The sequence below is a fragment of the Gorilla gorilla genome, chromosome 4, assembly GCF_029281585.2.
Source record: "Gorilla gorilla gorilla isolate KB3781 chromosome 4, NHGRI_mGorGor1-v2.1_pri, whole genome shotgun sequence".
NCBI classification, from domain to species: Eukaryota; Metazoa; Chordata; class Mammalia; order Primates; family Hominidae; genus Gorilla; species Gorilla gorilla.
In genome coordinates, this window is record NC_073228.2 from 18,541,128 (window position 1) to 18,557,829 (window position 16,702).

At 49.5% G+C, this 16,702-nt stretch overlaps 1 protein-coding gene across 2 annotated transcripts in view; it reads left to right on the plus strand.

Annotated features, from left to right (window-relative positions):
* The window catches only part of SDK2 (sidekick cell adhesion molecule 2), a 309,988-nt gene that overhangs the window by 211,296 nt on the left and 81,990 nt on the right, over nt 1-16,702 (plus strand). For both annotated transcript variants that reach the window (XM_055389053.2, XM_055389054.2), the window contains exons 11-16: nt 1,092-1,259; nt 2,147-2,249; nt 8,683-8,859; nt 9,253-9,389; nt 10,341-10,488; nt 13,469-13,609. In XM_055389053.2, coding sequence (XP_055245028.2) covers nt 1,092-1,259; nt 2,147-2,249; nt 8,683-8,859; nt 9,253-9,389; nt 10,341-10,488; nt 13,469-13,609 — 874 coding nt within the window. The remainder of the gene's footprint in view (nt 1-1,091; nt 1,260-2,146; nt 2,250-8,682; nt 8,860-9,252; nt 9,390-10,340; nt 10,489-13,468; nt 13,610-16,702) is intronic.

Here is a 16,702-nt window from a genome sequence, read left to right on the forward strand (position 1 = left end):
TACAAACACAGTTGCTCCTTCACACCGGCAAGCCCCAGCTCAGAGGTGCCTCCTCCAAGGACTTACCCTGCCCCAGTCCCCAGCCCTCCCCTCCAGCCCTACCTCCTTCACTCCCCACCTTCTCATGCATTTGGTCATCGGCTTATTTACCTAGCTCATGGCCTGTCTCCCCACAAAGTCAGGGGCGTCGGTTTTGTCCACTGCCGTCTCCCAGGACCTAGAACAGAGTCTGGCACACGGTAGGCACTCAATAAACATTTGTTGGGATAATAGGGGCACACCTAGGCACGTGCTTACACATGGAAATAAACACACCCACCCAGCACACTCAGTTCACTGTGCCTGCACCCATGTGCAAACGGACATGCGACCCCCAGATGGACACATGGAGATTCCCTTCCTTACGGGGGTGGGGGGTTCTTTAAAATAGACATAGTCACAAAGACCTGCATTCCCAGGCTCACTCCTGCAGGTGCACTTGCACTCTCTCTCCCCCTTTCTCTGGCCAGGACCCTCCCAGGCTGGGCCCCCGGCTCCCTGGGTCCCCCTGCAGAAGGAGGTCTGTCCTGACCAGGGCTGCTGCTGGGGGACAGCGTGTCCCTCTCTACCCCACCCCACTCCAGGCAGCTCCCGTCACTTCCTTTCACTCCCTTGAAGGTGACTCTCCCCAGAAGCATCCTGCCGCAGGATGCCCATCATCACCTTGTCAGAGCTGTCCCCCCCCCCAGCTCCCCCCACCCGAGTGCCAGCTGCCTCTGAGGGCTGTGCCAGGCTACTGCTCACCGTCATCAGGAAACTGCGCCCCCTTCTCTGCTGAAGGGCACGCGGTGTGGCGGGCACAGGAGCATCAGGGGACCTGGGCTCTAGGCTGCCAGCTCTGAGACCCTGTGCCCTCGTGTCCATCCCTAAGCCAGAAAGCTCTCCAGGTCTCTCAGCCCCCACCCCAGCCCCACCACCATCTGTCCTCATTCCTTCCAGCATTTCCAGAGCCAGGGGCCTGTGGGGGGACCATGCTGCCCTGGAGCAGCCAGGGAAGGGCAGGGTGTGCCCTTGGGGGCTACAGGCTGACCCCCACCCTGTTTTGCCCTCAGGGGAGCGCATCTTGGCCAGTGGCTCCGTGCAGCTGCCTCGCTTCACACCCCTGGAGTCGGGCAGCCTCCTCATCAGCCCCACACACATCTCCGATGCGGGGACCTACACCTGCCTGGCCACCAACTCTCGGGGGGTCGATGAGGCCTCAGCAGACCTAGTCGTTTGGGGTGAGTGTGCAGAGCCACAGGGCTTTATACATTTGTGTGTGCGTGTGTACATCCCTGTAGGTGCTGAGGACTCAGGACAGCTACGGGGCACAGGCTCATACCACCAGTGTCTCCACCCCCAGTGTCTGTCCCAGTCAGGGCCCTTCTCATCAGAGGGACAGTGACAAAGTGGTTCAGAGGCCAGGGACTAGGAAGATTCTGCCGGTGATGCTATGCTTGGCCGACTTGAGAGAACGTTGAGGTTATAGGAGAGTTGGCTTCATATATTTTAGGGCAGAAATTGGCAAATATTTTCAAGAAAGGGCCAGATCATAAATATTTTAAGCTGTGTGGGCCAGACGGTCTCTGTCACAACGACTCAACTAGCTTCCGTTTTATCTAGAAAGCAGCCACAGACGGTATGTCATCCAATGGGCGTGGCTATGTTCCAGTAAGGGTTTATTTAGCCAAAAAGGCCACCTGCCGGATTTGGCCCCCAGCCTTAGTTAGCCGACCCCTGCTGTAAGAGAGCTTCTCAAGCCACTTCCAACTTTGGATCCACACCCAGCATACCTGTGGGCCACTTGTCTGAGCTGAGCCCAGGGGTCCTGGTGCATGAAGCACTAGACTGGAAATCAGAAAACCCTATTTTTACCCTGCCTGGACCACTGATATGCTGAAAATATGGTCCTGATCATCCTTAGAGTTTGGTCTCTCCATCCCATACATGGTTTGTGAGAGCAAAATTTAATGAGCCCCCACTATGATGTGGCTTCCAAGAATTAAAGTACCAGGGAGCTCATTGTTCTTTTTAACCATTTGGGGGCTTTCATATGGTATCCACCCAGAGTCCAGCCACACAGCCCCCACACCTCTTCTCACCATGCTGTCTCCGCTTTATCTTTCAGCTCGGACCCGCATCACCAAGCCCCCCCAGGATCAGAGTGTCATCAAGGGCACCCAGGCCTCCATGGTGTGCGGAGTGACCCACGACCCCCGAGTGACCATCAGGTACTGGCTGTGCTGTTGACTCCAGGCAAGAGGGGAGGGGCAGCCTCTGGCAATAGCTTGTGGCTGGGCGAGTGTCCACATCAGGGAGGTAACAGCTGCAGAGCCACGCCTTCTCCTGGACAGTGGCATTTCCAGAGCTGAGTGCAGGGCTGAGAGGTAGGGGGTATGAAATAAACACCCGGGAACTGACCTACCCTGAATTGAGTTAAGCCAGTTTCCAAGGTGGAAGGAAAAGAGGAAGGGGTGCAGAAAGATGAAGTAAGAGGAATGGAGGAGGGGGTGAGGGAGGGGAAAGGCAGAGGCTTGTGGGTTGGTGAGCATGGAAGGGAAGGAGCTGCTGTCTCTGGCCCTGGACGCCACTGCTAGTGTCCCCCAGCCCACCCCAAGTCTTTGGCCCTCTGGCCTCTAAATGGGCAGCAGAGGGGTCTGGGCAGGCGGATATGGGATCAGCTATATGGGTGGGGCAGGAGATGACCCCTGGGGGGACCCTGCAAGAGAAGCACATGTGGGAAACTGAGCCTCCAAACCGAGGTCACCCCACCATCTTCCATGGCCAAGCCGGGACCTTGGCAAGGGACTTGGCTTCCAGGTAACTCAGTCCCGCTGTGGAAGCCACTAAAAGGGCTGGGAGGAAGCAGCCAAGAAAGGTATAAAAGCCGGGACCCCTCCCAAGCACCTGAACCAAACCCTACCCCCACCCCGAAGGCTTTGGAAGCTAAAACCAGGAGGAGATCGTCCCTGCCTTCTAGTCCTTGAGCTCCAGAATGCTGAGGGAAATGCAACTGCTTCCTTAGAAATAAATATTCCCTGCGTGTTGCTTCTCTATTTTATGAGCAATATCACTGTCAAAGCAACTGGCACTGAGGCTGGAAGGGGCCGGCGCTCCTGCACTGGGAGAAATGGCTTCCTCCTCATGCCGGAGGCAGCTGCGTCCTGCGGCGCCATCTGGTGGCCACTGGATCTATGACAGCCTGTACGGCCACCCCCAAATGAGACTCCGGGAGCCGAGGTTGGTACAAGGGGCTCCAGGCTTTCGGCCAACACTGATTCTCAGAGAACATATCGGCGGCCCCAGTTTGAGAAACACTTCATGAAGTGTTGACCACTTAAGGCAGTCATCACATGACGCTAGCACAAATGCAAAAATGTACGTAGATGTATTAATAGAAGATTGTTGACTGAGATTCCAGAATATGCTTATTTCTGGGTTTAATAGATTTTTCTTAAAAAATTAACATACCAACTGTAAAAAAGGTCCTGGGAGAGAACCCACATAGAATACTGCTGTGTATCTCGGGCCCATTCATTGTGTAGTAGCTATACTTTTAGCATTCATTAATAGGGAAATTCTGAAATTCAGTATACTTTAAATCAGACTTTATTTATAAAAATGTCATCTTTATAAAGATGACTTACTTATAAAAAGTGTCAACTTATTTGAGAAAGACATACATTGTATTCATTCTCTAGACAATTACTGATGCATAATGGGATTCGGGGGTCTCTTGCAAAGTAACCTGCAGACTCACTCTGTAGGCCCTTCCAGTGACCTACAGGTCAGAAATCCCTGTACCAGGTTACTGAAGGGGGGTCCTCGCCTTAAACGGAATTAACCATCTAGGACCATCTTTTCATCAAAGGGATGATTCTGGGGAGCAGAATCATCCCTTTATCCCCCCCAAAATTGGCAAAGTCTATGCCCAAGGCAACCCCAGCAGCTCCCACCCCAGTCTGTCTTCCTTGGACTGGGGGGACGGGGACATCCCTTCTACCCTCCGTCTTGAGGTAGATCTTGGGGATGGGGTGGGACCCAGACCTCAGCAATTTTAAGAAGCTCCCCAGGTGATTCTGATGTGTCACCAGGATTGAAAACCCTGTTCTATCTGCAAAACACAGCAGGGTTCCCTAAGCAGACTATTAGGTGGGTGCAAACGTAACTGCGGTTTTTGCCTTTGAAAGGAATGGTCAAAACTGCAATTACTTTTGCACCAACCTAATAGAAAGGATCTCAACAACCAAACCAGACTAAAGTGGTGCCGCTGAACCCTGAGTGACACGTCCTCAGAGCAAAGCCAGGTGCAGGGGTGAGGGCCTGGGCAGGTGCAGGTTTCTAGCATGAAAACCTCCAAAATAGTTCTAGAAAAGAACACTCTGGCCAGGCGCCGTGCCTCACGCCCGTAATCCCAGCACTTTGAGAGGCCGAGGCGGGTGGATCATGAAGTCAGGAGATGGAGACCATCCTGTCCAACATGGTGAAACCCCGTCTCTACTAAAAATACAAAAAAAATTAGCTCAGCCTCCCAAAGTGCTAGGATTACAGGCGTGAGCCACCGCGCCCAGCCGGATTTTGGCCATTCTAATAGCTGTGCTGTGATATCTCATTGTTGTTTTAATTTGCATTTCCCTAATGACATATGATGTACAGCATCTTTTCATTTGCCCGTTGGTCTTCTGTGTACCTTCTTTGGCGAGGCATCTGTCAATGACTATTTTTTAATCAGATTGTTTTCTTATTGCTGAGTTTTAAGAGTTCTTTGTAGATTTTGGATAGCAGTGCTTTATCAAAGATATCGTTTACAAATATTTTCTTCTAGTGTGTGGCTTCTCTTTTTATTCTCTTGAAAGTGTCTATCAAAGAGCAGCAATGTTTAATTTAATGAAATCCAGCTTATCTGTTCTTTCTTTCATGGATTGTGCCTTGGGTGTCGTATTTAAAAAGTCATTGCCAAACCCAAGGTCATCTAGATGTTCTCCTGTATTATCTTCTAGGAGTTTTATAGCTTTGCATTTTACATTTAGCTCTGGGATCCAATTTGAGTTAATTTTTGTGAAGGGTGTAAGATCTGTGTCTAGATTTTTTTTTTTTTTTTTTTTTTTTTTTGCATGTGGATGTCAAGGTTTTCCAGCACTGTTTGTTGAAAAGACTTCTTTTTTATTTTTATCTTTGTTTTTGTTTTGTAATTGATTTGTTGGCGAAACCAGGTTCTAGAAGACAGAGGTCAGCAATCTTTGCTGTAAAGGACCAAAAAGTAAACATTTTAGGCTTTAAGAGAGCCATATGGTCTTGTCATGACTACTCAACTCTGTTTATAGTGCTAAAGCAGCCATATGTAAACAGGCACTAAGTAAACAGATGGGCATGTCTGTGTTCTAATAAAACTTTATTTACACAGGCAGCAGGCCATAGTTTGTTGATCCTGCTATGGAATATTCAACATTCTGGAATGGCCTGGCTGCTGTCTCACAGTGTTGTTAACCTGTTCTTCTATCCTCTGTATTTATAATTCAATTTCAGTAACTGCTAATTAGATTCATGTTCAATTGTTTTGGCACAAATACTTCACAGGCAGTGATCTCTGCTTCCTAAAGCACCACATTCTGAAGCAAAGAATGTCTGCTTGCCATAGGCTATTTCTTTTTTTTCTTTTTTCTTTTCTTTTTTTTTTTTTTTTTTTTGTTATGAGATGGAGTCTCGCTCTGTCGCCCAGGCTGGAGTGCAGTGGCACGATCTCAGCTCACTGCAAGCTCTGCCTTCCGGGTTCACGCCATTCTCCTGCCTCAGCCTCCCGAGTAGCTGGGACTACAGGCTCCCGCCACCACGCCCGGCTAATTTTTTGTATTTTTAGTAGGGACAGGGTTTCACCGTGTTAGCAGGATGGCCTCAATCTCCTGACCTCATGATCCACCAGCCTCGGCCTCCCAAAGTGCTAGGATTACAGGCATGAGCCACCGCGCCCGGCCCCCATAGGCTATTTCTTACATGGGAATTACTCTCTGCAACTAAATTTGCTTTTAAGTAAAATTCTGCCCATCCTGTGAGTGCTGGCAAGTCCTTTCTAAATAAAGGGATGAATTGAAGGTGATTACTGTTGTTGATTTGTAAATAGGTATTAAAAGACTTAAAAATTAACTCAACAATTTCACTGCTGAGAATTTGTCCTTGAGGAAATGATTTGGAATGGTTGTAAACATTTTGCCATAAGGACCACAGCTTTATAATATTAGAAACCAAGGAGCTAAACTGGATGTCCAACATTATGGGATCGGTTAAATTACAAAACAGCTATACTGACACATTGTGCATCCAATAAAAAATCATGCTGTGGAAATGTCACATCAAAAAGAGTTTATGATATTTTTATTGAGTCAAAAAGCAGCTTTAAAAACAGGATGACTGGTCAGGCGTGGTGGCTCAAGCCTGTAATCCCAGCACTTTGGGCGGCAGAGGCAGGCGGATCACCTGAGGTCAGGAGTTCGAGACCAGCTTGGCCAACATGGCAAAGCCCCGTCTCTACTAAAAATACAGAAAAAAAAAAAAAGCCCAGCGTGGTGGTGCAGGCCTGTAATCCCAGCTACCAGGGAGGCTGAGGCAGGAGAATCGCTTGAACCCAGGAGGCGGAGGTTGCAGTGAGCCAAGATCGCACCACTGCACTCCAGCCTGGGCGACAGAGTGAGATTCTGTCTCAAAATAAAATAAAATAAAATATAAAAATAGGATGGCTGAATAGATTGCTGTATACCATTCATGTAAATATACTGTATCATTTAAAATATGTAACAATGGCTAACTCTTACTGACCGCTTGCCGTGGTTCAGGCACTACTCTATTTTATATTAGCTCGCACAATCCTCACAGCAGTGCTATGAGGTGGGTGGTGTTAGTTTCCTCGTACTACAGGTGAGGCAACTGAGGCCTAGCAAGGTTAAATAAACTCACCCAAGGCCAGGCGTGGTGGCTCATACCTGTAATCCCAGCACTTTGGGAGGCTGAGGCAGGTGGATCACTTGAGGTCAGGAGTTAGAGACCAGCCTGACCAACATGGTGAAACCCCATCTCTACTAAAAATACAAAATTAGTCGGGCGTGGTGGTGCTCGCCTATAGTCCTAGCAACTCGGGAAGCTGAGCCACGAAAATCACTTGAACCTGGGAGGTGGAGGTTGCAGTGAGTCAAGACTGCACCACGGCACTCCAGCCTGGGCGACAGAGCCAGACTCTGTCTAAAATAAATAAATTCATTAATAAATTAGCTCACCCAAGATCACAAAGCTGGAAAGTAGCAAAGCCAGCATTTGGCCTGAGAGTCTGACTCCTGAATGTAGCAGTGCTGCAGTGCACTGCCTATCCGGGCAGGGGAGAAGGGTCTGGAAGATATGCACACATTCAAATGTTAATCGTGGTTCCCTAGTATCAGAAAACTTTTGAGTTTTCTTTTTCTTTTCCTTTCTTTTTTTATTTTTCTTACCCGTACTTTTTACTTTTTTGTTGGTTCTGCTTCTGTTTTTTGTGGGGGCTTTTTGTGTGTTTTTGAGACGGAGTTTTGCTGTGTCGCCCAGGCTGGAGTGCAGTGGCACCATCTCGGCTCCCCGCAACCTCCACTTCCTGGGTTCAAGTGATTCTCCTGCCTCAGCCTCAAGAGTAGCTGGGATTACAGGCACTGGCCACCACGCCCGGCAAATTTCTGTGTTTTTAGTAGAGACAGGGTTTTGCCATGTTGGCCAGACTGGTCTCAAACTCCTGACCTCAGGTGATCCACCCACCTCGGCCTCCCAAAGTGCTGGGATTACCGGTGTGAGCCACGCACCCAGCCTGGTTCTGCTTTTGAAACTTAGGTTAAAAATATTACAGATTCACTCTCCCTAGTTATCTGACATTCTGTAAACCCAGATAGTCCTGGAAGCCAGCAGCTCAGGCCCCCACCTTGTACCCCAGTTGAATGGGGCTATTTGCAAAGCATCTCAGCCACCACCGGGTTCCTCATACTTGTACTGAGAACCAAGGCCAACCTTGCCTGGGGTCATTGTGTGGCATCCTGCCCCCCAGGGCTGGCACTCCCTGTATGTTGATGACAATGATAATGGTTCTATTTCCTCAAGAACAAATTCAGAGAAGATATTTTTTATTGTCAAGCACTGATGTGTGTGTAATTTCTCAAGCCCCATTTGTATTGACTGACCGAAGCTAAAGTGATTTTTTTGGACACTAAAGTCAATTTGTCACACTGATGCATTGAAATAATGATTCCCCTCATAAAACTAATTCAGAAATGTGACTATGAAGAAACTTGCATTCCTTTTTTCAGCTGTAATCTTTCAGCCTCTTCAGAAGAATACCTTTCACTGGCTGTTTTGCAAGCGCTTCTGGCCAGAAGCAACAACGCTTTGACCCAACCTGAACTGAAGGTGTAACGACCAATAATGACTGAATGCGTTCGCTCTCCCACTCTCCTGCACCCTCCCCGCAGGAACGATGGGCTTCCAGACTGCTTGGCCTTCAACAGTCCTGCTCCCTGATCCCAGTGTCCTGCCTGGCTGTTGCCTGCAGTTGTCCTCTGCCCAGCTTTGGAGCTATTTTCTCGGGACAAGCTTCAGGCTAGGCCCACTCCCAAGGTACCTTCCTCTCCCTCTGTACTTACGGGTTCTTCTTACTTTTAGGTACATCTGGGAGAAGGACGGGGCCACCCTGGGCACGGAGAGCCATCCTCGTATCCGCCTGGACAGAAATGGCTCCCTGCACATCTCACAGACGTGGTCGGGAGACATCGGCACGTACACCTGCCGGGTGATCTCAGCAGGAGGCAACGACTCTCGCAGTGCCCACCTGCGAGTCAGGTAAGGGCAGCCCTCCCAGGCCCCGGCAGAGGCGGTCCAGGCAATAGCAACTGGCATGCTCAGAGCCAGCCGAGTCCCTTTTTTCAGATCCCCAGGCCAAGTGTGACCTGAACTGTTCGGCTTTGCTCAGGACATACCCCCAGCATCCTTCCAGGCCTTTCTCTCAGCTCAGTTAGGCCCTCCGTCAAGAGCAGGGGGGTGTAAGGATGGCTTTAGCAGGAGGGCTCTGATTCCAGAGAGAAAAATCTCCTGGTAGATGGCCCGAAGGCCACATTTTATGTCTGAGCATGAGGTATCATGGAAGCTCAAGGCCTACACAACCTGTGTCCACAGTGCCCCCGTCACCTGCCTGCAGACCACACAGGGATGCCTGACCACGTGTCTCTTTTCCAGGCAACTGCCCCACGCGCCCGAGCACCCAGTGGCCACTCTCAGCACCATGGAAAGGCGAGCCATCAACCTGACGTGGACCAAGCCCTTTGATGGCAACAGCCCCCTGATCCGCTACATTCTGGAGATGTCGGAGAACAGTAAGCTTCCCGTGGTCACCTCCAACACCTCCCGCCCAAGCTTGGACTTAGGAGTCAGCCCTGGGCTGGGGTCCCAGCTCTCCTGCTTCCTAGTTCTGGGCCTTTGAGCAGATCCTTCCCTCTGGCAGCCTCAGCGTTCCCATCTCTGAAGGAAACACAGGCATCTGCCTGTCAGGCCCTGTTACAGTTGAAAGAGATGACACACAAAAGCTGCTTAACTCAGGGCCTGGCACAGCAGAAGCTGCAAAGAAAATGGCCAGTATTTATTTATTATTTATTTATTTATGTATTCCCCAAGTCAAATTAGCAGGCATAATTCGCATTGCATTTTATTTATTTATTATTTATTTATTTATTTATTTTTGAGATGGAGTTTCACACTTGTCACCCGGGCTGGAGTGCAATGGTGCCATCTCGGCTCACTGCAACCTCTGCCTCCCGGGTTCAGGTGATTCTCCTGTCTCAGCCTCCCGAGTAGTTGGGATTACAGGCATATGTCACCATGCCCAGCTAATTTTGTATTTTTAGTAGAGATGGGATTTCACCATATTGGTCAGGCTGGTCTCAAACCCCTGACCTCAGGTGATCTGCCCGCCTCAGCCTCCCAAAGTGCTGGGATTACAGACATGAGCCACCACACCCAGCCTGAATGGCATTTTAAACACAGCTTGCCTAGAGCTCATCAATTTGTGGGGGGTAGTGGGGGAGACAAATGCATCTCAGTTCCCATGAGCCCTTACTTTCCTCCGGCACCCTCCACCGTCTCCTCCCCAGGGTCGTGTGAGCTAATGGGACCTAGAAAAATGGCATGGCGGGCCACTCCTGCACCAAGCTGGGGAGGCTCTCTCTTGCCAGCCCCAATGAAGCTGGACCCTGCTGGGAGTGGGGAGTAAGAAGCATGCTTCATCCCACCCAAGATGCCCACTTCTGCCCCACTCACTGTCCCTGCAGATGCCCCCTGGACTGTACTCCTGGCCAGTGTGGACCCCAAAGCTACCTCAGTGACAGTCAAGGGCCTGGTTCCTGCACGCTCCTACCAGTTCCGTCTTTGTGCCGTCAACGACGTGGGGAAAGGACAGTTCAGCAAAGACACTGAGAGGTGAGGGCACTGGCGCTCTACAGGGGCGTCGCCAGGACTCCAACAGGGAGGGGCTGCAGCCGAAACCAATGTGGCAGATTCTGGCTCAGCTCCTCCTGGCCCCTTCTAGGCTTCCGCCTCTGTAGAAGGGGAGAGCAATCCTGGTGAGTGCCTCACCAGGATGTTGCAAAGGTTAAATGGGGTGCTGTGAGTAGGGCACTGGGGAACGCGGTGAGCACCAACCAAATGTAGTCATCCCAGTTACCGGGAGCTGTGCAAGCTCAAAGGCTCACCTCCTTCCGCTCCACATCTGCATGGGCTGCTGTCGTTGTTAAATGGATGCAAAATTCCAGAGAGATACAGGATCTACACAGATCTCCATATCCATGTCTTGCACAACGCCAGGCCCTGCTAGAGTTCCCGCAAACTTTTATAAAATGATGGAAATTGCTGGGCACGGTGGCTCACACCTGTAATCCCAGCACATCAGGAGGCTGAGGCGGGCGGATCACCTGAGGTCAGGAGTTCGAAACCAGCCTGGCCAACATAGCAAAACCCAGTCTCTACTAAAATATGAAAATTAGCTGGGTGTGGTGGTGGGCGCCTGTAATCCCAGCTACTCGGGAGGCTGAGGTACAAGAATCCCTTGAACCAGGGAGGCAGAGGTTGCAGTGAGTCGAGATCCAGCCTGGATGACAGAGCAAGACTGTCTCAAAAAAAAAAGATGGAAATTGAATAAAAACTGCAGATGCTTCATATAAAAACATCACACGGTGATACCCATCTGTGTAGGAGGAGAATTCTATCCTCTCCAGCTCCATAGAACAAGCAGCCACCTCTAGCAAGAAAGATGTCATGGGAGAGGTCAGAACAACCGTGATACAAATCACGTGCGCAAAGCCGTGCACTTGGCTCTTTGAAAGACGCCTGGGGCTTAAATCAATCATGGTGGTTTTGCCACAGTTGCAATGAGCTTGGGTCTCTCTGGCTTGTACTAAGGTAGCACCACTGGGGTCAAACAATCTCACAGGAGGGAGCAGTGGCAGGTGGCAGCCCGTGTGGAGAGCAGTTACAGGAGGATTTACATACTCACTGTTTACTGAGCAGCTACCGTGTGCCATGCCACGTTTGGACCACTGGAGGGAGGACAGGGAATGAACAGACATAGCCCCAGTGCATCTGGAGATACACAATCCCAACAACAGAGAGGCTGAAAGTGTAGGGGAAGCTACCCTGCAACTTCTCCTGCCCTGCGGCTGCACCGCATCACACTGACTCACCTTCCTAATGTACCTTCATGCTAACCGCCCTGAGTCACCAAGAAAAAGGCCAAATCCTCACGCTTGTAATTCCAGCACTTTGGGAGGCTGAGGGGGGGCAGATCACTTGAGGTCAGGAGTCCGAGACCAGCCTGGCCAACATGGTGAAACCTCATCTCTACTAAAAATACAAAAATTAGCCAGGCGTGGTGGCACGTGCCTGTAATCCCAGCTATTCAGGAGGCTGAGGCAGGAGAATTGCTTGAACCCGGGAGACGGAGGTTGCAGTGAGGCGAAATCGTGCCACCGCACTCCAGCCTGGGGGACAAGAGTGAAACCTTGCCTCAAAAACAAAAAAGAAAAAGGCCAAATCACCCTTACCCCAGCCTCTACAAAAACACAGGAGCGGGCCAGGTGCAGTGGCTCATGCCTGTAATCCCAGCACTTTGGGAGGCAGAGGCAGGTGGATCACCTAAGGTCAGGAGTTCGAAACCAGCCTGGCCAACATGACGAAACCCCGTCTCTACTAAAAACATAAAAATTAGCGAGGCCTGGTGGCAGGCACCTATAATCCCAGCTACTCTTGAGGCTGAGGCAGGAGAATTGCTTGAACCCGGGAGGCAGAGGTTGCAGTGAGGTGAGATCATGCCACTGCATTCCAGCCTGGGAGAAAGAGCAAAACTCTCTCAAATAAAACACGGGAGCAAGCAGCACGTTTAGGAAAGCTATCCATCAAAAAGCAAAAACATAAACATAAAGGGAAAGACATCCATCAAAAATAATTAACTTTTGTTTGGAATGGACACGTGTCCGTGATGTGAAAAGTACACTTAGGCAGAACACAGCGTCCCCCAGCAATGCCAGAGAAAGACATGCTGTCGCGCTTGGCTCCCGGAGGCAGGGTGGGTGTCCTTGGCTCTCTCCCCCACACGCCATGCCCGCCCTGCTCCCGCCTGGGGCTCAGCTGGCCAGCAAAGGAGGCCTTGTTAAGGTACACCAGCAGCTGACCAGTGGGATGTGACCAACACTTCTGCTTATAGAACACTTGGACACTCATAACCTCATCAGCCCCAACAGCAGCTTCCTTGACAAATAGGAAACTGAAACTTACATCCCTCAAAGGCACCAAAAACATGTACATTAATTTTTTTTTTTTTTTTTTTTTTTTTTTTTTTTAGACAGGGTCTCTGTTTCCCAGGCTGTAATTCCGTGATGCAAACACAGCTCACTGCAGCCTCAACCTCCTGGGCTCAAGCCATCCTCCCACCTCAGTCTCCCAAGTATTTGGGATTACAGGTGCAAGTCACCAGGCGGGAGTTTTTTTTTTTTTTTTTTTTTTTTGGTAGAGACAGGGTCTTGCCATGTTGCCCAGGCTGGTTTTGAACTCTGGCCCTCAAGCAGTCCTCTTGCCTCAGCCTCCCAAAGTGCTGGGATTACAGGCATGAGCCACAGCATCTGGCCTTATAGTTTTTAAAAGACATATACATATATCCACATATACACACAGACTGTATATGTAGTATCATTTGAGCCTCAACTAGTCTCATAAGGCAGGCAAGTAGAGCTTTGTTATAATTCTTTTATAGAACAAGCTCAGAGAAGTCAGGTAACTTGCCCAGATGCACACAGCAATTGTACCGAATTATCCAGAGTCAGAGCAGGCCAGGGTTCAGCCTTCTCATATCCCATTCAACTCCTGTGTTTGACCCCAAGACTAAGAGCATTGGTGTTTTGTGATCCAGGGTCTCCCTCCCCGAGGAGCCCCCCACGGCCCCTCCACAGAACGTCATCGCCAGCGGTCGAACCAACCAGTCCATCATGATCCAGTGGCAGCCGCCTCCTGAGAGCCACCAGAATGGAATTCTCAAGGGTTACATCATCAGGTGGGTGTCCACCCTGGGGACAGGAGCCCAGTCCCAAGGGGAAAGGCATGGGGGAAGATCGGGAGTGGACTGGAAAACAGTGCAAATTCATGGCAGGCCCTTCGCCATCTAGGAAGGACTAGGTAACAAGAAATGCCTACTCAGTGGTAGGAAGGATTTAGGTTGGACACCTAGCAGAACTTCCAGAGGCAAGACCCCTGGACACCAGCGAGGAATGCTTGAGAGGGGAGGCTATATGGGCTGACATAGGAACAGGCCTACAAGGAGACAGGAGAAGAAAGAAGTAACTTTCCAAGGGGCAACGCTCTGGGAAGCCGCGAATATTCCATCACAGGCCAGAATTCTCTTGACCCGTGAGTGGAGAAACCAGCTGGCCGAAGACTTGATGGAAAAGTGAAAGTTCTTTCTTTGGTTATTACTGGAAATGAAGCCCAGTTATACAGACCCTTATCTTTGCATTTGACTGAGGGACTACTCTTCTAGTAACCTAAATGGGAGTCATTAAGGGTCACTAAAATGTGGTATTCATAAGTTCAAATTCATAAGTTATTTGAGGTTACTGAGAACTCTCATTGATATTCTAGATTCTGGCTACAAAATGCTACGCAACTTCGTGTGTCTCATTCCTGCATGTACACACCCTCACAGGGGTTTAACTGCTCCACTATTGGTTAATTTTGTTGTGGGTTTTTCACTAATCCTGAAGGGCGGTGGTTCTCAAAGTGTGGTCCCAGCACCCATAGCATCAGCCTAACCTGAGAACTGGTCAGAAATGCAAATTATCAAGTCTCTCCAAGACCTACCAAACCAGAAACTTTAAGGATAGGCTTAGAAACCTTTGCTTTTAAAAAAATCTTTCAGGCCAGGCATGGTGGTTCACGCCTGTAATCCCAGCACTTTGGGAGGCCAAGGTGGGTGGATCACGGGGTCAGGAGATTGAGACAATCCTGGCCAACATGGTGAAACCCCATCTTTACTAAAAATACAAAAATTAGCTGGGCATGGTGGCACACACCTGTAGTCCCAGCTACTCAGGAGGCTGAGGCAGGAGAATCACTTGAACCCAGGAGGCAGAGGTTGCAGTGAGCCAAGATCGCACCACTGCACTCAAGCCTGGGCGAGACTCCATCTAAAAAAAAAAAAAAAAAAACAAAAACAAAAAAAAAAACTCATCTAGGAGACTTTGATGCATCTTCAGGTTTAGAGAAGCAGTGTTTTAGGGCATTGTAATGCATCAGAATACTTTGAGGTCCTTAATTTTCCAATAATTAGATGCTGAATTATATATGCATTGTGTTTCTCAAATGAGTGACCCATCCTTTGTGTCTGGCCCCCAAAATTTGCTTGTACACATTTACTTCTTTAGTGCTGTGAGTTCTTTTTGCCAGTGGAGGTAGAAATGGGTCGAGTAGGTAGCCCAGGTATTTCATTCCACCTGGGCGAGTAACTGTCAGAAGAGGGAGCCTGTATCCTAGAGGAGGAAAGAAAATGAGCCCAGGCTTCAGGGATAGCTCTCCGGTCCATGACCCCTCCAAGGCTGAGACCTGCAAGTTCTGCCCTGGGACCTCTCAGTGCCCCTGGTTAGCAATCCTCCCCCACCCAAAAAGAATAGTCCAGACACATCCCCTAGACCTCTGCTACCCAGTAAGGTAACCATTAGCCAGCTCTGGTTACTTAAACTACAGTTGACCCTTGAACAGTGTGGGGGCTAGGGGTGCTCACCCCCTCACGGTTGATAATCCATGTATAATGTATTTTCTTTTTTTTTTTTTTTGAGACAGGGTCTCCCTCCATTGCCCAGGCTGGAGTGCAGTGGCATAATCTCAGCTCACTGCAACCTCCACCTCCTGGGCTCAAGTGATCCTCCTGCCTCAGCCTCCCTAGTAGCTGGGACTACAGGCATGTGCCACCACATCCGGCTAATTTTTTTTTTATTTTTAGTAGAGACAAGATTTCATCTTTTTGGCCAGGCTGGTCTCAAACTCCTGACCTCAAGTGTTCCACCTGCCTGGGCCTCCCAAAGCGCTGGGATTATAGGCACGAGCCACCATGCCCGGCCCAATCCACATATGATTTTTGACTCCCCAAAAACTTAAATACTAATAGCCTACTGCTGGCCAGAAGCCACACCTATAACCAGTCGATTAACACGTATATTTTTATGCATTTATGATATAACTTTTTCTTAATTTTTTCAATATTTCTAGGCTATGTGATTCATCTGCGAGTTTTTTCAAATTGTCACAAATCTCTAAAATTTTTCTGATATGTTTATTTTTAAAACTCTGTGTAGCTGGGCGTGTGGCTCACGCCTGTAATCCCAGCACTTTGGGAGGCTGAGGCAGGTGGATCACGAGGTCAGGAGTTCGAGACCAGCCTGGCCAGCATGGTGAAATCCCATCTCTACTAAAAATACAAAAAATAAGCCAGGCATGGGACGTGTGCCTGTAGTCCCAGCTACTTGGGAGGCTGAGGCAGGAGAATTGCTTGAACCTGGCAGGTGGAGGTTGCAGTGAGCCAAGATCATGCCATAGCACTCCAGCCTGGGTGAAAGAGCGAGACTCCATCTAAAAAAATAAAAATAAAAATAAAGCTCTGTGTGTACGCGAACCTGTACAGTTCCAACCTGTGTTGTTCAAGGGTCGACTATAAGCAAAACTAAAACAAATTCTAATTCAGGCCAGGTATAGTGGCTCATGCTATAATCCCAGCACTTTGGGAGGCTGAGGTGAGGTAGGCAGATCACCTGAGGTCAGGAGTTCGAGACCATCCTGATCAACATGGTGAAACCCTGTCTCTACTAAAAATACAAAAATTGGCCAGTGTGGTGGCACATGCCTGTAATCCCAGCTACTCAGGGAGGCTGAGGCAGGAGAATCACTTGAGTCTGGGAGGCAGAGGTTGCAGTGAGCCGAGATTGCGCCACTGCACTCCAGCCTGGGTGACAGAACAAGACTCCGTCTCAAAAAAAAAAAAAAAAATTGAATTCATTTCCTCGGTTGCACTAACCACATTTCAAGTGCTCAGCAGCTGCATGTGCTGGCGGGCACCCTGTCGGACAGCACAGATGCAGAGCACTTCCACCACCGCCGG